Below are 27,015 nucleotides of genomic sequence, written 5' to 3' on the forward strand. Positions count from 1 at the left end.
CCTTGCACAATAGAGTCCTTTATCCTGGAAGGAGTACCTCTTACCTCAATAATAAAACACAGATGTAACAGTTAACTGCTGTTATCCAACAGTTAGAACATGTTCTCTACTTCCTTACTGCTTTTTACTAGCTGTTTTTCTAATAAAGGATTGCTGGTCAGCACAGGATCTTCAGCAGTGTGCAGCTGTACTTCCTTTTAGCTAGAAATCTCAGTGGTAGAATTATAAGAGACTATTATGGAGTCTATAGGCTTCCTAAACAAATATGAAGGCAGAGCTTTGAAAGTCTAATTCTGTTGTCTGGAGCTAGATGCTTTTATGACAATTATTTTGTTTTCCAATTAGTTGTTTAGCTTAGCTGATGCATATTGGCATAGCTTGATTGGTTTTGCTAGAGCTACTCTGATTTATATAGGATCTAGCACAGAATTTCCAAAGCACTTAATAAGTTGTTTATATAGTACAATCTGCTTGGATAAAAGTAATTTATGAAAGAGTGGCAAAGTACGTTGTATGCAAGAGGGGTGAGGACCCTCTAGGCATGGCCTATTAGTATTTCTAGTCAAAGGGTATTTGCTAAATTTATGTTGCGTCTTATGATATGGAGTTTCATTGCATGGTCACAATTACATATCACGCCCAGAGAATAATAGCTCTCTTGAAATGGAAAATGTTTGTCTATTTTTGAAGCACAACAAAAGGGAGGTGTTAAATTACTGCCTAATTCCTGATTACGAATAGTACAAATGCTTCTTTGCCTTTTATTACTGAGGGTCCAGAGATCAAGAGAAAGAAGTTGGGCACATCTATGGAAAATATAATAGTTGCAGAAAAAAATGTAGGACAAGGAAAGAAGATCTACATGTTTTTTTTAAAAAGCAAGATAGACACAGGAAGATATAATCCAGTGTTGAGCGTGGGAGGGAGAATAGGTAAATGAGATAAAATATAACACACTTGATTAAATATGTACTCAGACACATACATATTGTAAGATATTTTTAACAGGAAAACCTACAGGAGCAATCATTCAAACCTTGATTTTCTGACACACAATGTCAACAGAAATATGTCAAGAATGTGATTACATAAGGACTAACAGACAACTAAGTGATAAGGCTTTTGCTTTCCTGTCATCATCTTCTGTGGTTTATTAATGAAGAGTCAAAAAAAAAAAAAAAAAAAAAAGACTGCTCCACTTACATCCATAATGAAAATTTAAGATTATAGAAGGATACCTACAACTAGTTTTTGGATGAGAAGTTTGAGAGCTGCTGGAAAACATGTTCAGAGAGGCCCCTATCAACTTATAAGCTGTGCTAATGACATGACATAAACAGAACTTGCTAACATTTAACAGATTAATTTGTGGAAGCAAACACTTTTTTACTCACAGAACAGATTATTAGATGTCTGATTTCTATTATTTCTGCATATGGTATCAAATCTGTTGTTTACTGCAAAAGCAAGAAGGCTCTATCTTGAATATTACATCCTACTAAAAAGAAACAAAAAATCTTGCACTTATTTTAGATGAAGATGACCTATTGAAGTAATGGGTCAGGAAGATTGTTTCATTTCCCTCACTCCCTCTTCATTAAATAAAAAATTATTTACCAAAAATTAAATATTTGGATTTCCCATTTAACCAAATACATCAATAACATTTTGCCTGTATTTTCCGTAAATAATGCAACACATTAAATATTCTATGTATAAATTCAAAGCTAGAAAACAAAGACAAAAGATCTTAAATACATATTTCAAAACAGGTTCTGACTTTCAGGCTGGGTATCAACCACCTGTTTCTGACAAAGAATATTAACATATCAGAGGTATTCTGAAAATTTTGATAAGTAGTTCCACTAATCACTTGATACACTATTGCCATCATATCTGAAGTACTCAGATACTTCAGGGGTGAACACTGTGACAGATGCTCAGAAAATACTATCTAGAAAATAATCAGTTGCTATAAGCAGGTGTCCACCAAGGAGAAGATTATTTTTTCTAGTGCTCCTTTTTGTGTTAGAATAAATGTTCATAGTAGTAATATTATTTTTTCTAATACTATTCTTGCCAAAGAGCTAATGTTGCTGTCTAGACAACTGTTATGCCTAAGGGCTTACACCTCAGAAGTGAAGGCATGTTCATCTTCAAATTGCTATTTGGACTTCTTTTTTTCTTAGGTGGTTGGTTTAACTTTGGACCTCACCTATGGTTTTCTTTACTGGCTTATGCAAGACAGTCTATGCCTAAACCTGTACAGAGTTTCTCTTTGCAAAGAAGGGTAAGTAAATATTTAGCAGAGGTAAGAAAGTCTGTGTTTTCTAATTTTTGTGGTACTGTTTCAAAACAAGTTTTGTCCAGTGCTGGCCACACTAGTTACTAATTTAACAATAAACAAAAGAAGAGCTAGTGGTCACACGTGGCTGATGGTAAACTGAACATTAAGATGGTTGTCAACATGGCTTCACAGTCAGAGAAACACCAGATGCTCAAATGAAATGAGGTCACCATAATTTTTTACACTTAGCTTTAGGAAATAATTCCTGTTTATTGTCTATATTGTCTTGGCATTTACAATAGCTGACAGTTTTCAAGTGCTTAGAGCTGTTACTCATTCGTCTTACATGGAGGATAGGAATTGAGCTGACACCACTTCCTCACCTGAGCAATCAGCACTCAGCAGACTTTCCTCTTGCTCATCCTGAGCTTGATATGCCTTCATTGTTCTTGAAAGACAAAGTTGTGGTGGTTTTTTTTTTGTTTTGTTTTTTGTTTGTTTGTTTTGTTTTGTTTTTTTAAAAAACAATAAACCCCCCATATTTATGGGTCAGCCTGAATATATATTAAGACTTCAAGAAAAATGGTAGTTTGTTCTACAAATGCCAAGTGCATGGTGATGAGTAGTGGCTCATGGAACAGCACTTTTGTGCTTTTTCATACGGGAAGTACCTCTTTTCTTTTTTGCAAGCTTCTGATCAAACCTCTCAAACAGTAATTGTCTTTACATGAGCACATAATGTTGCAGGCTGGCTTTGTGTGGAATGAGCTGAATTTTCTGATTCATTGAAGACTTCATATCATTAATGGCAAACACTTAAAGAATCACAATATGTTGATTAGTTTTAGCTAGAACATGCAGCATTGTGAACCAATTGGCAACCATAAATCATTGTCTCTGGCATGCCAGAATAGAGAGATTAGAAGTAATCCATCCTAGTGGACCTGATGGTGAGTCAAAGCTTTTCCAAATTTGTTTTGGTACCATGTGTCTAAGCTGAAAGACATTTCTGAGATGGCAAAATGATGCCTCTTACAACATACTTAAACTCTTATTGGGAAGCAAAGCTGGAACCAAAAAGACCTGTAAATTTTGACATAGAAGTACCAATGCAGATTAATTTAGCAGTGATGCCAGTGGAGGAAAACGTTAATATAGTTTAATAAATAAATGATGGAACATTATCAAGGAAACTAGGAGGGTCAAATTCACCTAATGAAGAAGAATGAATCTCATGCTGTGAAGCAGACTGCCCAGTTTCAGTGGAATTGCTGAGAGAAGGTAGGCTAATTTTTCAAAATACTCTGTTGTCTACATCCACATTGCAGAATATTAAGCCATTTTATAATATTTTTTAAAAATTATATCAAGGGAATGAAGACTTTGTTTTGCAGGTGCTCCTGCAATATACCATTCTGAAAAGTGTTCTGCTTTAGGCAACATAAATAAAACTTTTTAAATTGTTGTCCTGCTTCCTATGTGATTATTAGGGATTTGAATGATAAGATATTTATGAATGTGTCAAACATTGCACAAATCTTGTTCTCTCTACACATGTATTTTCAGTTTGTTAATTTCATACCTCTCTTCACAGTTGTGGTAATGCCATCATCACAGAATTTGCAACATGGAGTACTTCAGAAATATCTCGGGGTGCATTGGATTACTATAATGGCCGCCTGTTCTGGATTAATAGTTTTCAGTTCATTACAACTCAGGAAGTCAATCAGAGCCTTAGCGTTTCCTTCTCACAACCAGCAGAGTTTGCAGCCTTTACCCTTGTTCACAGGTCACTTAAACCTTTGCCAGGTGCATACTTTTCTTTATCTAAGCTCCTCAATAAAAGTAATCATCAGCCTGTAATTCTTCATTCTTCAAATTCTTTTGCAATTTGACAAAATATAAGAACAACAGCAACTTTTTATTAATAAATATATCAGGCTATACCTGCATAATATACAATTATAGAAGCTAATGGGTGTAAGTAAAAAGAATACATTGTGGTGTTATTGTTTCTATCTAGTGACAGCTTCCAGGATTCTCCATAGTACTCTAATGTTTTATGTCAGGTTTGAAAAGTCTACCCATTGGTCACACTCCTTAAATTATTATTATTTCTTCCTCTTTTTATGGACAGGGAATTTTTCTTTCATACCAAAAGTGATTCCAGATTCAGTGCCAGAATCTTCCTTCCGGATTAAAGGAAAATCTTCAGGTTTTCACATCACTTGGAGTCCCTCCACAAAGGTGGAATGGGGAACCGTCTTTTACTGCGTGGGATCAAAAGCTCTTCAAGTGAGGATATTCATGCAATCCCTTCTTATTATCTCCATATATTATTGCATCTACTTGCTAATGTGTCTGTTTTTAAACAGAAATACAGTTTGTTTCTCCTCTAGCATTTATGAATTGTTCAAGCAACCAAACTAAACTATAAGTATCAAGCAAGCTGTCCTGTTTCTCCACCACTGAGGCCACCATGGGAGCAACACAAGCTTAGCAGTAGGTCTGGACTAGCTGCTGAGATGTTGGACTGTGGGTGAGGAGCTCTCAGTGCTCGAAGTGTGAGAAAACCGTTAGCACTCACTCTGAGACAGTAACGTCGTCTGAGGTGCCAATGGGAGAGCCTTTGCCTGAATGTGGAATCTAGCCTTCATCCACACTTAATTCTAACACTTTTGGCAGGCTGTGCTTTAAATTCAGAGGGCAAGATTGCTAGCAGACTGCTACACATTGCTACAGGGCCACAGGAGTTGATGAAACGATGATCACTCACAGGAAGAGATGCTCTGTCTTGAATTAGTTGACCAGCTTAGTCAGGGGAATTTTGGAAAACTGAAGGCCTTTCTGGGAGGGAAAAACTATTTTATTTTATTCTATTTTATTTAATTTCATTCACAGTCTTTGGAGAGTGAACGGTGCCTCCACCCCCGTAACCTGACAGTGCCATCCTACCGAGTTGATTGGTTGGAACCATTTGCACTCTTTGATTTTACTGTCACTCCATACACATACTGGGGCACGGCTCCAACAACATCTGTAATCCTTCAAGCTCCTGAAGGAGGTACTGGAATTTTATGTTCCATTCCTCCCCTGTAACAGGTACTGGGACCAGGTCTGTGTCAGCAAGTAAAACCCTGGAGAGGAATGAGCAGCTTTAAGGGCTAGTCATCTACAGGCAGAATTGCAAGGACATGTTATTTAATATCTTTGGCAATTATCTACTGCACACCTAAATGCACACAGCTGCAGCAATAACATTTTGAACAGAAGCTGCATGGCAATATATCTACCACATACCTATGAATATGAGCAAGAAAAAGAAATTCAGACCCATTACAATGACGATCAAAGGCTGCATGTAATATATTAACCATATTAAGTTTTTAATGAAGGTGATGAACGTTTTATTGTTTACTTCAGTGTGTATATTTTTGCACTTATGTAGGTAAAAGTTAAGGCAGCTAAAATACACTGCTGATTCACTGGAACACTGAGAAAGCATATGAGCTGCAGCAGAATGAAGTGGCTAGAAGGGGGAGTAGGGTATGCTTTATATTGTGACAATTCTGGCAGCTCCACTGTTACCAACAGGACTTGGCTAAATAGTTATGTCCCAGTTTGAGTGCAGGAATGCATTTGTCTCTGTTCATACAGCACTTTTTTTGCTAAGCAAGGTAAGATCTGATATCTACACACCACTGAAAACCAAAAAGGAATTAGCATGAAAGTTTAGATATTCCTTTACAATTTATGCCTCACCAATTTCTATCTGTCTCTGTCAGCACTGGGAATGTAAAATTCAGGGGCAAAACTAGAAGAGTTAATTTTGAAGTAGAGTTTGTGTTTTAATAGGAGTACTTCACTCTGAGTTTTTTATCAGTTTTTGTTTGTTGTATGTTTTTTCTTTTTCATACAGTTCCTTCGGCCCCTACAAACCCTAGAATATATGTATTTCAAAATAACTTACATAAAACTGATGAGAAAGTCCTTGTGGAGTTCAGGTGGGACGGGCCTAAAAGGAACAACGGAGTATTAACACAGTTTAGAGTTTACTATCAACTACTGAGTCAGAATGCAACTGCTGAAACTTTTACAGAGTGGAACACAAGCAATGTCAAACCCACCTTGATGCTCTTTTCTCTCAGGGATGTGCTTCCTAACCTCACAGTAAGGTTTCAGGTATGAAAAAATCTCTGAGCTTATCTCATACTAAATGGTAGATGTTATCAGCGCAGCCTGACGTCTTTGCTTAAGACGTGTATTGGTCTTGGGGCAAGAACTTGTGGTTTCTGCCTGTGGAACTGCTGATTCACTGTCTCACCTTTTGTTACCTGGCTTAATTATTCTACATGTTGTATTTTGTACTAAATAAGGTGCAAAGTAATGTTGCAATATTGACAGGTCTGGGGAGGCCTGAAAGAAACTTTTCTACAGGTCTCCCAAAGCCACTGCTAAAAGCTGCAAGTTGCTGGTGGAGAGTGACAGGCTATTAAAACGGAGCCACAGATCAAGGGAGAAATGCAAGGACTTACATGGCTTCTGTGAACAGAGACTTACTTCTGTATTAAAACTTGTCAAGAGGTCATGTTTTCATTGTGATAAAAAGTTTGGAACACACAGAACACATGCATAAAAGACAAGTTTAAAACACCAGAGCATGTAATAGGCCAAATGCTGATGGGGGAGAACACCATGTTGGTTGCAAAATCACCCAACAGTAGGAACTGCTCCTGTCTGGGAAAGGTGACAAGACTCTCTGGTGTTCTTTGAGCTCTAATTGATAGAAGTAGCATGACTTGTCACTGCCTGGGCCATTGCTTAAAATTATCTCAATAGCCATGGTCCAACCCTGAATGTAGCTTTTGAACCCACTGGCACAGTCTTAGGGCAAACAGAGCACACGCGTATGTTCCTAGCTGAGCACTCAGGGGATCTGGTTTTGGCTTTGTCATTAATCATGACTTTGCAGACTCCCAAATGCAATTATTTATGTTGCTTCTTAACATATGTAGCAATCTTCTGTCTTGCAGGTGCAAGCCTTCACCTCTGTGGGTCCAGGACCTTTGTCTGATATAGCAGAGAGGAATTCATCAGGTATGGACAACTCAGATGCCATCTCATGGTGTGTGTGTAACAGCTAGTGAAATGGACAGTACAGGAATGAGATAATCTGATAAACAACAGCCTCTGACATTTAGTGTGACATTTGTTCCACCTTACAGTAGACACCACAAAGAAATAATTATAGCTTCTGACATGAAATGATAAACACATTTCTTATAATTAGAATAAATTTCAGGATTTTAAAGAATTTTCTCAAAACTATGCTAAATAAACTTTTCTAAACAACCCCAGGGTAGTATGGAACAGCAGGTTTTAATCTGTAACCTGCATGCTGCTAGAGATCATAGAGTATTTCTAACTGTGCTGCAAAGGTAACTGGGAGAGTTGGAGATCTACTAGGGATCATAGGCTATTCCTAGTTGGGTTGTTAAAGGTAACTAAGTGAGCAAATTTGCTTTTACTAGGCTTAAATTTGTTACGTAAGCATCCAAAATATAATTTAAAAGATCTTAGGAGTTTGCATGTGATGACAAGAAGGTAACACTATTTTATTTATTTCCTGTGACATATAACTAAATATAATTTGTGCAGGGCCTTCGTTTATTTTTATCTTGTCCTTGCTTTCCTTATGAATGGCTGTTGTTTTCTAGAATGTTTTTTTAATAAATTCTGCTATGCCCTTTTCCTTCCAGATCTTTTCCCTGTCCCAACTCTGATAACTGTTTCTACCAACAAGTTGTTTCTTACTGACATAGACAATAATCAAACCATATGGGAATTTTCAGCACAGACAAATGTAAAGGACGTCTGTTATATTGCTAATGATGACAAAATGTACTATATAGTAAAAGATTCTCTTTTTCTTCTGAATGTACAAGATACTTCACATTTTCAGGTATTCCTTTGTTTGTTACTTCATTCCCTTTCTTGAGAGAATCTATGAGAATATGTAGCCATTATTGTAATTATTGTTGGGCTAATTATATTTTTGAAGAAGCAAAACATACATATTTGATACAGAAAAAAAGCAACATAATGAACACAGCACATTTAATGGCAAAACACAGTGGGGAAAACAGAACTGGGAAGACATTTTTTAATGACTGTCAGTTTGTATGAGATGTAATGTGGATAGCTGGATAATTTTCCTTTCCAGTAGTACAATAAAAAAATATATAATATAATAAAACTTGGATTTCAATTTTTTATAATCATCAATAGCTATTAGAATAGGCCAGAATATGGCATTGGTAAGGTTTTCCTATTAAACATATGCAATTTTACTGACATCTGCTTTGTAATGCTTTTATTTTTTTCCTAAGTTTTTCCAAGATGCACATCTTCACAATGCTACAGCCATCACAGTTGACTGGATTGCAAGACATCTCTTTGTTGCTCTAAAAACACCATGGAATGAAACTCACATATTTTATATTGATCTGGAGCTGAAGAAAAAATCTTTAAAAGCCTTGAACATACAGCTGGGTAAAAAGAATTCAACTGTATCATGTCTGTTGACATATCCTTTCTTAAGGTAAGGCATATATTGCTAACAACTTTTTCAAGTGTATTTTAAATGTGATTTTCATTAAATTTGTCAAGGACCGAAAGGGAGTTTTTATAGTATATGAGTCTTTTGCATTGTGTTGACCTCAGAAATTTCTGGATGTAGTTCGATTTTTATATTGCTAATTGAGCCTGGACATAAGTAATTTCAAAAAGATGTCTGTGTTTGAGTAAAGACTTCAAGTAATACTTCAATACCGATAGGTTCTTCAAGTGATGGAAATGAAAGTCAGCACCAGATAACAATTTTTTACAGTAACTGTTTTATCCAGAATAGTCAGTTATTGTGAGCTTCCATTCAAAAATATCTTTCAAACACCTGGAATCACTCTGCAGGTATGCTCCTGTAGTTCCTTTGTTTTAAATGTTGGGGATGTTTGTGACTGTAGTCATGTACATGTTATGTACATGTGTTTAGGGTATATTGCTTAGATTGAAGGTTTTATACTGTAAGCCATGTGTTTTATTTGATAGCCGCTTGTACTGGATGGAAGAGCTTGATTATGGCAGCCACATATTTTATTATGATATTCTGAATAACTCCATGCACCACATTTTGGGATACACATCAGCAGAAGAACCTGTGAGGAACAACTGCACCTGTAACGTGGCAGAATCACAGCTGGGAAGACCTATGAGTATTGATGTGTCTGACTCCAAGAATCCCCAGCTGCTCTTTATCAGAGGAAGAGATGAAATATGGGCCTCAGATGTGGATGGTTGCCACTGCTGGAGAATTACCAAAATACCAATTTTTCGAGGTCTGAGAGCTCTGTTATGTTTCTAGGTAGTTTGTGATTCTCACTGTCTCTTACATCAGACAGTGTTCATTTGAGCCAAATTCCTGAAGCACTTGCTTTATAAAATTGATTAATCTATAGGCAAGATGGATAACACCTGTTGTGTTCTGTTTTTCCAGTTGTGTTTTTTTTAATTGTATTTATTTATAGCATTATTTATTTATTTATTTATTGATACAAACTAAGAGAAAGAATAATGTGAGGACATTTACTGATGCAAGTATTTATTCTAGTAAGATGTAAATCAAATGGACGTGCTGCAGGCTCAAGTGCTACTTGCCAATAGATTTCACTTAAAGTATTAACACATTATTTTGCTAGGGTTTCATATCAGATACACCTACCACAGTGAATCTCAATTAAAAGATTCAGCACCATCTCAAGTTATGCCTGAAAGTGGCATTGAAGAGGTCAGTATGTAGGGAGGGTATTTAATGCAGGTAGAGTCTTGTATGAATATTTATCTATGCTGCGTTTCTTGTAATGGTAACACAATCTTGGTTGCTCACTTTTCAGCCCAATTCTGGAGGAATGCTGGTAAAGCTGTTCTGTTGCCAGAGGAGCTGTGTTAATTGTTCCTGGGAGATGGTAGAGCACTGTGGTTTTCACCTTGGAAAAATGAAGTTCCTACAGACAGCAGTCACTCTTGTGTTTCATTTCTGGTGTTTGTTAATTGAATTGCAGTTCTCATACTTATGGATAGTAAAAAGCCTTCAAATTTACACTTGTAAGCTGAAATAACAAAGGCCTATTGGAAAATATTAAAAATTTCTTTTTCAGGGGAGGTCTTTGAGGATGTGTTATGACCAAGATATTCACCTATATTGACTTACTGTGAATACAAGCAACCATCTGCTCTTGTAAAATTGTCAGTTCAGGGTTTATTCTGAAGCGTAACTATGCAATGTTTTCCTACAGGTGGGAAAATTGGCAGCTTGACCGTGGATAAAATATTTATATACTGGAGCATTGAAACAGAGGCATACACTGAAATTTGGCTAGCAAATAAAGAAAGCACAAGACACTTTCTTCAGAAGAGAGCACATCATGAGCTAAAAATCTTAGCCTACAACTCGGTGATGCAATTGTATCCAGGTAGAGGGGATTTGGGTTGTTTTGTACATGTAAAAAATTTCATTCAGAGCATGTATTTGAGTTGCAGATCATGCTGTATGTGTTTATGTAGAGCATGCTTTGTGGATTCAGGTACTTTCTAGAGGGAAACAATTCACTGTACACATTTTAAAAAGGTTTAATACAAGGACTGACCTTGTGTTGGATCACATGAAAGGTCATGATGATGCCCATGTTTCAAAGGCTCAGGATGCTAATGTCAAACCATGCCTATTTTCAAAGGTAAGTCAAACCTAGAGATCTAGAAAAGGTGACACATATTAAAGCGCAGAAAAATAGCAAATGTGTCCACTAAGTGTTCTAGTAGGGGTTTGATAGCGATCCCTATTATGATACAAGTTTCTGGTGTTGGTCACAAGCATGCAGAGCTGAAAAAATAATGTCTGCCCTTGCAAACACAAAAAAATAAGAATTCTGCTTACTAAAATGAGAGGCAATTACAGCTCTTATTATCGCATATCCAGGCTTCTCTTAGAATTCCTTATATTTTAAACAAACCGTTGCAGAATTATAATGAAATAAGTAAAAATAGGTTTTACTGGGAAGTTAGAGTCATAGTACCTGTAAGAATTATGTTTGTAAATGGAGAGGTTTAGAACAGGTACAAGCATGATGAATATATTCAAAATTATTCTTTAACTTCAGTTTTGCATAGAAATCTGACAAATATACAGAAGAATATTTTAACAGGATGGACTTCTTAAGATAATTGCACACTGTGTTGGACAACCAGTAGAGTTACTCCTGCCTGCAGTGGCTCTCACCAGTGTCCACGCTATTCTTACCAGCACTTTGGGCAAGTTGGTTCCCATGAGGCCTGTATGGTCTTGGCATTGGTGCAGGAGCCTGGTTTGGCCCTGGTACAGAATGTACCAATCCTCAGGGATGGGTTTTCCTGAAAAGACCCCAGGCTTAGCTGGTGCAGAAAGAAAAGAAGCGAGTTTAAGTCCAAAGGGATTATTTCTGCTCAGAGATCCCCACAAAACTCTTCTTCTTTACACTGACTGCTGCAAAAATATTTGGAGGAATACACTGCCTTCTCATTTGCGGGTTTTGAGGGATGAGGCAATGCATGGAATCATTCACATAAGTTTAAGATAAAAGTAAATGAACATAATAAAATGAGAAAAAAAACACTTTCTTCTTCTTGATACTGAAAGCAAATGGTGTATAATGTGAAAAAGTGGTGTTTGCAAAGACCAGCTGGGTTGACTGACATGCTTTTGAGTGCTTTTGTGATGTGAACAAGGAGTATGGCTAGATTTTCTTTTCATTCTAACCTGTTTAATTGCCATCCAGAGATATGATGTCAGTTGATCATTTAAGACATCAGAAGTACTCAGTGAAAATTATTGTCCTGTCAGATTCTGTGAGAGAATGATTTCTCTTTGGGGCAAGGAGGAAGGGGACTGAATACGTAGTGAAGGATTTTCTTGTCAGGATAAACACATTTCAGTTGAATTGCCTGGCAGAAACTTTAACTCTGAAAATTACTCAGTTCTTTATTTCATCTGGGACTTTTCCCATGGGAGTTTTACTGCTTTAGGTACGTATAAAATTGACAAAAAGTCAACCCTACATGTATTTCTGTTGAACAGACTTTTTTATTCTCGTTCCCTTATATGCATGAGCCTGACTTTGGTAGCAATGGCAGCATTGTTCATTAGGGAGAAAAGCTCTCCACAATGAGATCAGTGTCCTGGGCTATGGACAAACATTTGTCATTGGACCATCTTCCCCATGCTAGGAACTTAATATTTTTCTTCCTGGCAGCAAGTCCGTTTAATTAATTTTAAATTTCTTTCTAAAAATACATCAAGTGATCAGGAGTTTTCTTCTGTTACTTTTTGCTTCCTATCAGAAAGTAGCTTTTTAATTGTTTTATCCCTATAGAATCCTTTTCTCCTTCCAAAATTTGTCTTTCCTTTCCCTATTGTTACTATGAATTTTACACATGAGAAGCTGTTTGGAAGAAAAGAGAGGTAACATTTAATTGGTAGAGAAAGGTACCTTCTATTCTGCATTTCTATCTTTCCTGTAACAAGCAAATTTGGACTTATCAGTGTGATCAAATACAATCTGGATTTCCAAGATATTTAGGTACTTAAAGACGAACCTAAGTTCTTTGGCAAATCTGTATGTTTAGCAAATAGGTACCTTTAGTAAATATGTATCTTATAAAAGATAAATGAGACTTTACTTTGGTGACTGTTATTTTTTTGTCCATGAAAATCATAAAAAAAGTGCATCCATCTGAGATTTTCTTTCTCTTTCTATTGTTGAAAGCAGAGAGAATAATTTGCAGTTACATTTTATCATAGGAATGCCAGTAGAATCTCATGCGAGTTTGGATTGTTTGTAAAGTAATTAAATTTTTTTTTCTGATGTCTTTCCTAGATAAAAGATGCCTGATTCTAGTGCCAGACACTGAAGAACTGACTGTCTTTGGTATGACCAACACCAGTTTTACACTAAACTTGCCATCTGTTGTACCAGAGCAGTTATGCCCCGGCATATCACAGCCTACGCCAACGTATCTGGTGTTTCTCAGACAAATTACTGGCTACGACAGGAACTCAAGCTACCGTTTGTCTGCTCTACAGCAAAAACCATTGGTACGGCTATTTTGGAACCAAAATGCATGTAATATGGTATACAAACAGGGAATGTGATATTGCTTCAGATCATTTTGTAAATAATTCTATAACTTTCTATCAGGGAGTTTTCCATTTCCACATTTCCAACAGTAATTCCTCATTCTCCTTGGTATGCGTTACATGGTAGATTCCTTGGCTTTCCTTTGTGGAAGTACTTCTCTGCTTTTTAACATGCCTTTTCTAAAATCCTGTTGAAACAGGTCTTCAGTTTCTACTTGTAAAAAGAGTGGTTGTGGTTGATGTTAATCTATTTAAATAACTCTCAAGCCTGTCCAGCAACCATGTGGCTTGCCTTTATGTGTTTTTGGTAGTTGTACTTGCCTTAGTAATTTTTTCTTCTGTTACATTACTTTTTTTTTATTATTTTTTTTTTACTTTGCCATTTCCTATTTAAGTACCAGCCTCTGAACAACATGCTACTATATTAATGATAAATACACCTCAGCTTGTTTTTTGATACGTGTTTTCTGCAGTGACCTATTACCCAAACTGTGATTTTAGCATTCTTTTTTAAACACTGAAGTGTTTTAAACACAAAAACAATAACGATTTTATAACACTCCTTTCATTGACAGTTGATTAGTGTGACATATGACCCTTCTCTAAGAATATATGTTTATTATATAATTTCAAATTACAGGAATTTCAGGGTCCTATAGCAGCCATAGACAATTTACAGCCATTTTCAAGTTATGTCGTGCAAGTTGCAGTGAAAAACTACTATTCAGATGAGGAAGTGCTGCCTATGGGAAAAGAGATAATTGCCACAACATTGTATGGAGGTTTGTTTCACATTTTGTTTCGGTTTCAAACAGAATTCTCATCTCAGTTAAAAAAAGGTGTGTTTAAGTTTGTCTTGCAAACCAGAGAGCAGAGACATTTTCTGCTTAATAAGTAACTCGTGTAGATCTTAACAAGGTTTTGGCAACCAGATTTGAAGAATCTCTAATATTCTTAAGACTTATAGGTATTCTCTAATGCTTTTGCTCACCGGATTCCTGAGGAAAGATAAACTCTGGTTAAAAATGGCAAAACAGTTGCAGTTTTTGCCCTGGACTACATTTATAGTAAGTTGTCTTTGAATGTGTATGTGGTTACATATGTTTAGATATGTGTGTTATGTATCCATTCATTACAATTTTTCGCCTTGGCTGGACATTATATTCATAATTACTGCTTCTTAGGGTAATGTGGATTTGATTTCTTCTGTACCAGACTGGAAAGACAACATGTCATTTTCAATTCTCTTGGCCTGAATGCAAATAGCAGGTTTTCAGTTGGTTTCAAGAATTTTGATGTGCCCCTCTTGGCCCCTTTGACACCAGAGGAAAGCTTAGGAGTTGTACTTTGAACTTCAGTGTTCACTGTGTCATTTAGAACAGAGAGTAAACTGGCTAGAGATTACCTACAAATAAATGCATGCATCAGTAAATGTACCTTTTTATGGCAGAAAGAAGCTAAGAAACTTCAGTGGGAGTGAAAGAGTGAGAGAGGTATGAGTGAAAGAGGCCAAGGTATGATGGCAAGGCAGCCAAGTGTAATCATGTTTCAGCAGCGCTACCTATGTGTTCTGTGATGAGGTGTGACCTGCTGATGTAATGGAAGAAGATGGGGACAAGAGCTTGCAGCAGTATCTGAGGGAGCAGGTAGCTGTAGCCTAGAAAAGGATAACAGGAGCACAGCTCGCATTCTGGAAAAGCGGGAAGCATTCAAAAAGCAATAAGCCAAGGTTACATTTGGGGAAAACCTGCACATGGTGGTGTCTATATTAGACAAGATGCAGTGCAAGTGAAAGCTGTAATTTATTGTAAAGGTTTTCTCTTGAGTACTAAGTTGCTTTTGAAAAAAAAAAAAAGAAAAGTATGAGAAACAAAAGAAAAGGGAAAAGAAAGCATCATCAAGAGCATCCAGATTCTATACGGCCTGTTATTCAACTGAATACTAATGAATGCAGCAAGAATTTACATGGTTGCTTCTTTTTGTGGTAAACTGAACCAGCAATGTCCACCCTTCAGTGTGAAAAAAGGTTAGAATATGAAATGGGAGACTGGGCTGCTCCAGTGAAATGGAATTTTTCAGTCTCAAGTTAAAATGAAACATGAAACTCAGAACAGGCTTCTCTAGTTGGGGCAAAACAAAACTCTGGGATCAAAATAAAATCCTAGAACAAACAAACAAACAAATGCAAAATGACAAAAAAATTACATCAGCCCCCAGACCTTCAGCATTTTTAATATGTATTTGTATCAACATTCAGAGCTTTTCACAATTTCTTGAAAAATTTCCAACCAGGATATGTGTCCTGGCACTTACTTATGTTCTCATATTCATGAATGTAACTGTTAGTTTAAATTGTAATCAGATGCTTCTGTAGCCTTTTCAACTGTGTATGCTATTTCACCTCTGAAGCTGTGTGAATTCCCTCTGTCTTTTCCTCAGTTCTCTAATGAAATGGAAGAATCTTGGATTAATTTGTACTTTCCAACAAATAGCAAGATAGAGGGAATGAAGAAAAGGAAAACAGCTTGGAAAAATGAATGCATTGCTCTTGCCACAGAGTGTCACTCTTGCTCCACATATATTCTTGCTAGGGAAATGAGAAATTTGTCTTCTTTACTAGTCTAGCTTCTGCATATTTCACTTAACCTCTATCCTTGCTACTAAGGCATAAGTTATAGCATATGTATCCACTATTCTCATGTGTGGGGAACCTAGTGTAATGACTTGTTAACTTTTTACCTACCTGGTAAGTTCAATTGGAAAAAAGAATTCTTAGTGCAGAGTTGGAGCATGCCACATACCATTTCAAAGTCTGTGATCTCAAATCTTCAAACGAAGGGTTGATTTTTCCAAAATAATTGAGTAATCACCTGAAATGGACATCAGACCAGCAACCCAGTTTTTTGATTGCACAACTCAACCAGACCATGTGTTTCTGAGAAAAAATTGTAAATGATGGCAAGCAATGCCAAGTTTGGAGGTTTCTTCCTTCAGACTTTCCTGTTCAATAAAAGATTTTCCAATGGGAATAGCCCATGGGTACTTTTTCTAGTGCATATCCAAATAAGCACCATACTAAATTCACATCTGAGACCCTGATTAGGAAACTAAGAGAGACTAGCAATTCAGTGATACGATTATTTATGTAGTGGTATAGGACAGCATCTGTGTTTTTTTTTTTTTTCCTCTGCTTAGATGGTAGGGCAGCCAAAGAGATACAAAAACAGTCCCTCAAAATATTTTAAACTAGTCTGCAGCTGGCTGACTCTACACTAACATGAGTTTTACATGTTAGCGTGTTAGTCCTGTAGATGGATCATATTCATATGCTTATAACTTTTTTTCTTTCCCCAGTGACTTCTTTAAAAATAAAACGAGCAAACCTCTAGTAAGGTCTGTACAAAAAAGGAGATAATTTTTTCTTTCTGTTTCAGTACCAGAAGCAGTTGATTCCATTAAGACAGTAGTTTTGTCTGACACCACCATCAACATATCTTGGAGTGAACCTTTGAAGCCAAATGCACCTCTAGAATCCATTCGCTATCAATTATCTGTCAATTTATTACCTCCTGTCCCAGCGACACCCTTGCGACAAAGTGAATTTCCAAATGGGATACTTGCCTGGTCTGTCAGCGGGCTCCAATCTGGAGCAAACAATTTATTCAAGGTATAACTACAGGCAGCTTTACCTGTTTGTTCACTAACTTGCAAATCTGTATGCTGCTCTTCTCTATATCTATATGTGTCATTTGAAAATATGTGAGTTGATCTTGGCAGACTTCCCTCAGTCTGTTAATCTTAAGAAAAATTAACCATCACAGTTTATTCCTACATAGGTTGTTCAGATAAAATCTTTAGAATGGAGTTATTTTCTCTCTGGGGAGCAAAGCACAGATCTCAAGAGTAAACAGGAATTTCTGCTGCAGTTTTGCTGTTACTGCCCTGATACATCATGCACCATCCTAAGAGAGAGTCAAGTGACTGGTAACCTCTGTTCTCAAAGGAGGACACCTGAAACTGGGACCTGCTTGTGAAGGACTAGGTGTAGTGCAATGACTGAGGCTACGTGAGTACAAATGGGTCATGGCTAAAAGAGAAAGCTTTTTCTCAGGGAAGAAACATTCCTGGAACTTTCACCAAGGGGATGTCTCCATATATTATATCAAGAGTAGACTCAGCCACTTTGCCAATTGCTGTTTTCCCTTTAATAAATAACTTTACATTTAGCAAAAAAAAAAAATTGTGAGTCCAGTAAACAACAAAAAAAATTGGATATATCCATAGAAACAGGAGATGACTGAAATAATGGTTGACTGATTCTGTCTTGCAGAAGCCACATTTTAAATAGAAGTATCTTATAAAATCTGCAAGTAAGCTCCCAACAAAAGCAATCTATCATTCTTGAGCCTGTAACAAATGCAGAGGACTAACAAGACTTAAAAATAAAGTAGGGGCTTGGCTATTTGGTGGCCTTTAAAGAAAGTTTCTATAGAGAAAGATATTGAAGGGTGATTGCAAACCCTCTGTCCAGGCAAGTCATAGACAGAGGGAATAAAAAAAGGCCAGCCCCAGGCTAGCTAGCAGAAGCACTGAGTGGGATATCCATCCGTCAGCTGCTGCAGCTCATGTGGCCTTCCACATCAGCACCACACAGAAGCTTTGGTGGCTTGTGTAGTTAGGCAGGGATATGAACAGCAAGAATCAAGGGGCAGAAACATCAACCCCTGACACCTCTGCTGACTCAGGCAGCAAGTGTTTTTGGACAACCAGGGCAGGGAAAGCACCATTCTGAAATAACGGCAGTGTTACCTGCCTGAGCACATGTCACTGCTGTAAGAATTAGCAGAAAAGAAGAACTTAGTGTGGAGATAAAATCAAGAAGGTGGAGGAATCAAAGGAGTTCAAAGTAGCAAGGACTAAAAAGGCAGTTGGGAAGGCTCTGTTAATATGCTGTAGAGGAAGACAAAAGGAAGAACAAGCCAAAGTATCTAGTGGGGTTTTTTGTTTGTCTTTTAGCAATAGAGGACCTGTGACTACTTATATAACACAACTATATGAAGCCAACAATAGGACAACAGATCAGGAGAAGGAAAGATCGGGTTAAAAAATATTTTTGTAGGTCATATGTAATTAAGTCAGCAGTGTCTGATGGTCTTAAACTACATAAGGACATGGTTAAAAATCATCTGTGAATGTTCACGATTATCTTATGTAAATTATGGAACAGAGGAAGTCTCATAGAACTAGTGAAAAGAGTTACACAGCTTCAAAAAGGAAATTATACACCACTTTTTGTAACTTCAGTACCTGAAGTTATTTTAAGCGCACATACAGTTTTACTAGATCTATATTAGGACATATATTGGTATTATTAGGGTTATAGTAGACCTAAATTAGGACAAAATGATAAACAGTATACAAGCATCTAGAGGATAACAGAGGAATAAAAATGTCCAATGGAAATTTGTAAGAACAAAACATACTGCTTCTCCCTTTATACATGAAGGGTTAAAAGGAAAACAATAAATGATGTATTTGGACAGCAGGGCTATCACAGAGTGACATTTCCAAAAGCAATCAAGTAAATATGTTGTCTGCAGAATGCACATGGAGTACATCACAAATGCAGTCAGTGAGTGGTTTTCACAATTCAAACATGGACTAGAAGAACATTCAGTTGATGGCTGGAGAGGATTTGTTCTGGCCTTAATTTGATTTTTGTTTTTGTTAATGATTTGGATGATATAATGGGGAATACATACACACATATATACACATATACCTATACACCTATACGTATGTATATAAGCATGCATACCCAAGTATAGGTCATATTTGATTGTGTCTTAGTGGAAGGCAGTGTGCTAAGACACTTTCTCACCTTGTGTTTTTGTGATTCTAAAAACAACCCAGTGTGTGATGTGACATCTGCATACCTGTATAAGATCTTGTGGCATTTCAGAAAGGTCTAGAAAGGGAAGACCCCATGGTAGAAAGATGAAATAAGAAACAAAGAGTCTCTGAGGAAGGGGACTTTAGGGCATGCACTTGGAGTCAGAAGTGTGTAATGCTGCAGCTGTGAGGCTCAAATTGTTCCTACACCTGTATTTATAATGCCTGAATATTGTCTTGCTTGAAAACAGCTAGTCTTTCAAACACTTGGAGTTGGCAAAGCCACCTTTCATACTGGTCTGGTACTGTACAGTTCATCTGTTTCCTTTCCAGGTTCTTGCTTTTCATCCCAAAGAAAACTGGTTTTCTGAAAGTGTCCCTGTTACTGCAAAAACTTTTGAGACACCACCTGCACCTGTCAACATAGTTCCCAGAAATACCAGTTTTCAACTAGAGTGGAGAGCTCCTCTGCAAGTCAATGAAACCAGCTTCTGGTTTGAGCTGTGTAAGGTAAAAATATCTCCTCGTGTTCTTCCAGATCAGATCAAATTTAACTCACTCTGTCTTATTGAGCAGAACAGGGTGGCAGGATGTATATGAAAAGTCTCAGTGTTTAATTTGGGCATGGTGACATCAGTCTTAGTGGCTCAGAAGGGGCAGGATGGAGGCAGTGTTTGCCAGGAACAAGGAGGAGTGCAGCTGCAGCAATTAATGCTCCATACTGCCAAAGAATATCCTGGATGACCCCACTAGAATTCCTCAAGGGTCTCCTGTTTCAGTAGCGTCCCCTCCCTCTTTCCTCACTGCCCTCCATCAACCTGGCTGGTAGCTAAAAATCCTATATCTGCTCTGCACAAGAAAGAAAAGGAAGGGCTACCCAGCATTAAATATAAGCTACAATCTAGTATGTGAATTTTATTTTCCTGTGATAGAGGTTAGGAGAAAATGCTGGAGAGAAAAATGGGCACAGTAATGCAGACTGTAGAACTAAGTGCTGCAGTGACAGCAGCATGGTGGGAAGCTTCAAGTTTTAACATCTGGACCACTGGACACAGAAAATGTCATGTGCTAAACTGGATCATGTAGATTCCTTAAGATAATAATTGGATTTTTTAGGCCAACACCTAAACATTTCCCATCTGCTCTAAAACAAGTATCATAGCACAGTTCAACAGAACTGCCTCTTTTCAACTGCATCATGGCAAGCTGAACTCCTGGGTGCATTGTGGTGATCCAGAAATACAAGCTGCACAAAGATAAGCAAGAGGAAGGCTCCTTTTGGGTGTTGTCCTTTTTGGCTGCCAAGACCTGTAGGTCTCCTGAAAAAACAAAGTAAAAAACTAGGTTTTGTGTCCTTGGCCTCTAAGAGAATAAAGTCCTGTGACTGAAACAACACAGGTGTAATCTCTCCTCTACAGTACTAAAGGGTGGCAAAGTAGTTAATCTATCCAGGAATAGAACTCTGACACATTTTCAGCAGAGCAAGGAAGCTGACCCTGATAATATCTTTTTTTTTCTAGTGGCAAACAAAAGGTGACTGGTTTTCTCCTGCAAGCACTACGTGCACAGCAGATCTTGTTTACACATGCAATCTCACAGGAACTCTTCCTTCAACCAACTACTTTGTAAGAGTAACAGTAGTTTATGTTACAGGCATGAAAAGCACTTCCTCTTCAACAAGCTTTAAAACTACAGGTAGGTACTTAATGTAAAATAACAGGATTTTAAGACTCTTTTAAGGATGTGGATAATCAAACAAATTATTTTGTAAAAGGTATCAGGCAGTTTTCTTATGTTAAGAACCAATAGTTGTGTGTGTTTGAAAAATAAATAACACAACACCGTATCTGCAAAAGTAATAGGAGGAAAAAAATGAGGTTCACTTCCAAATGGAACAGAGGAAAAGCATGAGTGAAACTGAAATGAAGTGCTTCATCTCAACTCTTAACTACTGGTGAAAGGCTGCATGTGAATGAAAAGTCTGACATTTCTCCACCATGAAGAGAAGGCTAAAGAATAATTTTCCATGGGGATTGCTGATCTAGATCCTCAGTCCTTTTGTATGTGTAAACACCCATGTGCATATCTAAATTTTGCTCTTTGTCCATTAGCCCTTTGTCTCTGTATAACAATGTTTAAGTGTTCTGTTTGTTCCCCCTATTTCGCCAAAGCTGGTGTTCCCAGTAAGCCAGGAGTTCCAGAAAGAGCAGAAGACACAAAAAACTCTGTCCAGTGGGAAAAGGCTCATGACAATGGAAGCAATCTGACCTACTACATCTTAGAAAGCAGGTAAGCTACATGTGCAGGCACTCTTTGTGCAGGGAGCAGCCCAGAACAAATCTGCACATGTGCAGGGGCTTTCAGTTTAGCTCTAACAGGAAGAATGAAATCAATGACACAAATGGTCCATCTCATGGGATCTCTTTCCTGGGTAAACTAAGTAGCCCTAATCTCCAGAAATTCCTGGAAAATGGAGACGAGAATACTACGAGACATAATACGAGAATAATACGAGACACTAACATTTCCTGACCAACACTGTGACACAGGGATACACTTGGGTATATGGTGGTGAATTAGAAGATTTTGAGATATTTTCAAATCACGGTCTTCAAGCATTCATTATATATTTTCAGCTAGAATATATGCAGAAATATCTTGGCATTCATAGGAGTCATGGACAAGTGTTATAAAGTTGCAAGAAAGAATAATAAATTATACCTGCCAACATGGGATGGGATGAGATTTTAGGTGCTCTGTCACCAAATGCAGACTGCCTGTACTATACGTGTCACACTCATTTGGCATCTATAACATGCCAATTCACACTCATTGCTGCACTGGCATTGGAAGGGCTGAATGGACAGGTTAGAGTATATTTCTGTGTGCAGTGACTTTGAAACAGCTTATTTTTTGGCTATGACTGGAGGGTTCTGTTTAAGGCAGTAAGTGCAAGGCTTAATTAATGCATTACTTGAAACTGAGAAGGATCCATCTCCTGAGATATTGTAATTAGGAGAGATAGAGGGTAGCAATTTTTTAAACTCAGCTATTATTTCTTTTTCCTCAGTTAACTTGGTGCTTATGTAAGCTAAGAAGTGACAGTGCTGTGGAGCCAGACATACTTTACCTATATAGGTTTTCACCCAGACATATTTTCCTGGTGTTGTAAGCTTCCTCTGTACAATTCTGTCAGTGTACAGCAGCATTGACCTGCATGCTATTGGACCACAATAATTTTGGTATGTCAGCAGCCAGTTTGTACCTGGCTTGTTATGGACAGGTAAAGAAAGGAAACTCCCTTGAGGTGTGTCAGGGTTGTGTTTTAGCTTCTGTGTACTCCAGAATCCAACTTCATCTCTGGAATCATAATGCATTACTGAGTTTTTGGTATTTTTTTTTAGTTTAATGAAATAAGCCTGTTTTCCTTGAATTCAAGCGTGCACACACTGATGGTTTTGACTGAATTTGGCTTGGAGCCTCATGGTCCTTTTATGCCAGGTAGAAAAGTGGTAGGTCAACTGCATAGTATTCCTGAAAATTTTTGCGTAGTCCTTTGAAATAACCCCTGTTTTACATAGAGCTCTGGTAGCAATATGTACACACCAAGGACTTGAACAGATAGTTTTTCCATGTCTTTCTGGCTTAAAAGCATTTGACCTTTTCCTGCATTAAAGTGTGTTGGGAAGAATGACTGACCTAGTCATGAAGGTCACTCCACATTAAATATTACAGTCTTGTGTGACATGAAGTGATATTTCAGATGTATGGCCTTTGAAGTTTAAATACATGGTCTTCTTTTGGTTGGTGAATAATCAGCTCTGAATTTATTGTGAGCAATCAATCTCAGTCCAATGGCGAAAGGAAGAAATAGACCCAGCAGTCAGCAGATACTGTGGGAAACTGGCTAGCTAAAGAATTGTGTCTTCACTGCCAATGACCTGCTTCCTGTTTAGCTTGTGAAACCTGATGCACAAGAGCCACCGAATTACTCTGGGCCCAGGAAAGCAAAAACCTCGGACAGAACACAAAAAAAAAAAAAAAGAAAAGTTTTGGTTTTGTTTTCTTTTTTTCTGAAAGCTAAATAAGAAGGTTTCAAAATCTTGGCTGTGAGGTGAAACAGGTGAAAGAGTGCTGGGGCTCTTTATGTCTAAAACGTTCTAGCATTTCATTCCTAATGCCAAGCTAAAGATGTGTGATTCCTAGAAATGCTGAAAGGGCATGATATGATTTTCTGCTCCATAGCCAAAACCTTACAGACAGATTGAGCTTTCCTGCAGGCAGAGAGATGTTGTGCAGGCCATGGAGTTGAAGCAAAGAATGGGAGGTAAGCAGTAAACACCCCTCACTTCATTGATGACATATCTGTGTTATTTTGCTGTGCCTGTTGCAGGAGACAGTCTAACAACACCAACAAAATGAGTTCATTGTGGAAGGTGGTTTACAATGGCTCCTGTGCCAGTATTTGCACATGGAAGGCCAAGAACATAGAAGGAACTTTCCAATTCAGAGCCGCAGCTGCAAATTTGCTGGGACTTGGTGAATACAGTGACACAAGCAAGGTTATAGTTTTGGGTGAAGGTATGTCCTGTAGTTTCTTACTTTATTAGTGAAGTTTTTTATTCAGAATAATCATACCAGGTTATGAAGGGACATCTGCTATTTTAATAATGATATTGCGGCACAGGTAAAGTAATGTGTCTAAGAGGTAATAAATGGTGACATTTATACAGTGACTCCAGCTGCTAGTGCTCATCCAGGCTCTTTTGCACAGAACAGTGGGCCAGAAATTTGCTTCTGCTTATTTATACTGGTTTATCTCTGTGAACCTGTGTTCTGCATTATGGTACAATTTTTTAAATAAAGGCAAGCTCCCACACTGGATAAGGATGTGGGGATTACTTCTTGTCTTCATCCTGGACATTAAACCTACACTCTGGGTGCTTTTGAAAATCCCATATTGAGAGGTCAAACAGTTCAGCATTTTCTCTTCCTGTGTACACAGTAGGTCATCCCTACAGGAATGGTCCAGAGCTCAGGGAGGAGGATTAGTCTGACCAAATGTATAAATCTACATACAACCTACAAGAGAGCTTGTACTAAGGAAGACATTTACAGAGCAGGCAGCTCAAGAATTCTCTCAGGTTTGCTCATCTACACAAAATAATACGGTTTGCATACAGAGTCATTAACCAGTTTTCCCCTTCTATTTAACAGATACTATGATCTCCCCAGACACCATCATTGCCATTGCTGCTGTGGTTGGAGTTGTCCTGGGCTTGACTGTGGTCACGCTATTTGGTTTTGGTATGTGGCTGAGTTTTTTTTGTTTTGGTTTGGTTTTGGTTTTTTTTTTGTATGCTTGGTTCACTAGTCCTCACTAAAAGGCAGTTCAGATTGTGGGAGATAATTGACCTCCAGGTTTAGGGAAATGCTGAACAACCCCAGGGTGGCACCCAGCAAGAATTTGTATGTTCTCATCCTTTGAAGCCCTAGAGATGGCTGGTTATGTTTTCAGTATCAAGGATAGGATACCAATTCACGCAATTCTTGGGCATTTCTTGCTGTTGATTCCCTGAAGGGATAACACAGGAATGCTGAAATAATTCTGATGTTCCTGTGTATCCTTATAAAACAGTGTATCTTACAATTCTCAAATTGAGTACTGCATTTATTCACCAAAGTGTCTCATTTTTTTCCTCTCAAGCTTTGCACTTGAAGAAAGGATGTAGAGATTACCCTGAGATATAGATGTCCACATGTGATGGTCCTGCTCTCTCACTCCCCATCCTCTTCCTGGGCCAAAACAGCAGTCCTTCAGGCTTGAGTCTTGCCACATACAGAAGTGGATGTTTGACTCATTTGTCAGCTCAAGGAGCACTTGTCTGTGTTTTGTGGGAAAAAGATGGTAGCCAGATATAAATACCTTGCTTACATAAGCTGCTGGAGATCAAGTTGAACACAATAACAAAAAACCTGTAGCCTTTCAGCCTGCTCACACACTGGGATGCTCTCAGAGTGAAGTATCTGATGGTCTGCTTTTCTGTTCCAGTATGGCACCAAAGATGGAAATCCAGAAAACAGGCCTTGCCGGGACAGATTGTGTTTATCAAGGAAGATAAAGAATTAGCTCAACTGCGGGGGATATCTGAGACAGTGGGGCTAGCCAATGCCTGTTATGCTGTAAGGTATGTCCTTGGAGCAAACGTATTTTCAGGACAAAAACACCTAAGAGGACTTCTGTGGATTGGTTTTCATCAGTGCACTCATCCCTGACACCTCAAGGTGGAGTTAGGTGCTGAAACTGCACTGCAGGGCGGGTCTGCTCTGAATTACATCCTGCCATGCTGGCTCCCTGGTGTGCCCGTGAGTTGCCCCTAGCCCACTCACATTGACAAGAAATGCAAGTGCACAAGGAATGAAGAAGACCTGCTGTTTTACAGTAGTTTCCAAAACTTCCATGCTTCACCTGTGCTTCCCTTAAATGTATCTGATGACACAAATAGTACAGAATAATTTGAGGAATAATGTTAATAACATTTCAAACATTCTTATGTATCAACAAGTGACTACTGTTTTGTAGCACTCTTCCTTCTCAAGCAGAGATTGAATCACTGCCAGCTTTCCCTCGGGACAAACTGAACTTGCACAAATTGTTAGGAAGCGGAGCATTTGGAGAGGTGTATGAAGGGATTGCAGTAGATATCCTGGGAGATGGAAGTGGAGAAACAAAAGTAGCAGTCAAGGTAATGGCAACTGCGTATTTCTCTGGCAGCAGAACGGGATGGGCAGAGCGATTTGGCTCAGAAGTTACACCATAAAACAAGGTGTTCACAGATTTGGGTGTTTTCTTGCAGTATTTCTTGCAAGTCACTTAAAGCTGAGCCTATCTCCTTGAAACGATTGCTGGAAAAGAATGTGTGTTTAAGACCCTGTCTACGTATGATTGCTTTTCTTAAGTGCTATGTGGTAACGGTGGTGGTGACCTAAGTATTATTACAGTTTTGTTTTCTGTTGAGTAGACTTTGAAGAAGGGTTCGACAGATCACGAGAAGGGTGAATTCTTGAAGGAGGCCCACTTAATGAGGTAGGGACGGTTTTGCCACTGGACACCCTTCGAAGCCAGTATCTTGTGAGGGTGATGGCCTTCAAGAGGAATGAAAGCAACTTAGATCTAAACAAATGACTGTGGCATTTTTGTGGTGTTCTCTTGTTTCTACTAAAAAAATAAATCACTAATGGTGGATCTTGAGAAAATGAATCTAAAAACTGATTAGCAGAATTTAAGATATAGGCTGCAAGTTCAATATGCTCACACCATGGATTTATTGGAGATTGGATGGATATATTTTAGCATCTTTGCTCCCCTAAAACTAAATTAGTTGTTAAAGGCAACTGGGCCACTTTTGGCTAATCCCATTTTACCACAATAAACATATCAAAACAAGCTGATGCCTTGAATTTCAATTTACTGTGGAAATCGCTTATTTAAAATGTACATACTTGCCACTAGAGGCTGCCACATGCCTCTTCTATTGAGATAGACTTAAAAAAATAATGTATGTCACTAGTGTGAGAATTTCATACAGCAAAGTCTGTGCATCGCCTAGAA

At 37.9% G+C, this 27,015-nt stretch overlaps 1 protein-coding gene across 1 annotated transcript in view; it reads left to right on the top strand.

The window, feature by feature from the left end:
- The window catches only part of ROS1 (ROS proto-oncogene 1, receptor tyrosine kinase), a 71,284-nt gene that overhangs the window by 22,730 nt on the left and 21,539 nt on the right, over positions 1-27,015 (top strand). Inside the window, exons 18-38 of the mRNA XM_051614301.1 lie at positions 2,190-2,290; positions 3,882-4,096; positions 4,425-4,589; positions 5,190-5,351; positions 6,207-6,469; positions 7,321-7,384; positions 8,047-8,249; positions 8,677-8,888; positions 9,395-9,681; positions 10,639-10,815; positions 13,252-13,469; positions 14,152-14,293; positions 16,946-17,178; positions 19,737-19,913; positions 20,924-21,098; positions 21,575-21,692; positions 23,797-23,984; positions 24,621-24,710; positions 25,456-25,591; positions 25,987-26,149; positions 26,426-26,490. Coding sequence (XP_051470261.1) covers positions 2,190-2,290; positions 3,882-4,096; positions 4,425-4,589; positions 5,190-5,351; positions 6,207-6,469; positions 7,321-7,384; positions 8,047-8,249; positions 8,677-8,888; positions 9,395-9,681; positions 10,639-10,815; positions 13,252-13,469; positions 14,152-14,293; positions 16,946-17,178; positions 19,737-19,913; positions 20,924-21,098; positions 21,575-21,692; positions 23,797-23,984; positions 24,621-24,710; positions 25,456-25,591; positions 25,987-26,149; positions 26,426-26,490 — 3,554 coding nt within the window. The remainder of the gene's footprint in view (positions 1-2,189; positions 2,291-3,881; positions 4,097-4,424; positions 4,590-5,189; positions 5,352-6,206; positions 6,470-7,320; positions 7,385-8,046; positions 8,250-8,676; positions 8,889-9,394; positions 9,682-10,638; positions 10,816-13,251; positions 13,470-14,151; positions 14,294-16,945; positions 17,179-19,736; positions 19,914-20,923; positions 21,099-21,574; positions 21,693-23,796; positions 23,985-24,620; positions 24,711-25,455; positions 25,592-25,986; positions 26,150-26,425; positions 26,491-27,015) is intronic.

The sequence above is a fragment of the Apus apus genome, chromosome 3, assembly GCF_020740795.1.
Source record: "Apus apus isolate bApuApu2 chromosome 3, bApuApu2.pri.cur, whole genome shotgun sequence".
Classification (NCBI taxonomy): domain Eukaryota; kingdom Metazoa; phylum Chordata; class Aves; order Apodiformes; family Apodidae; genus Apus; species Apus apus.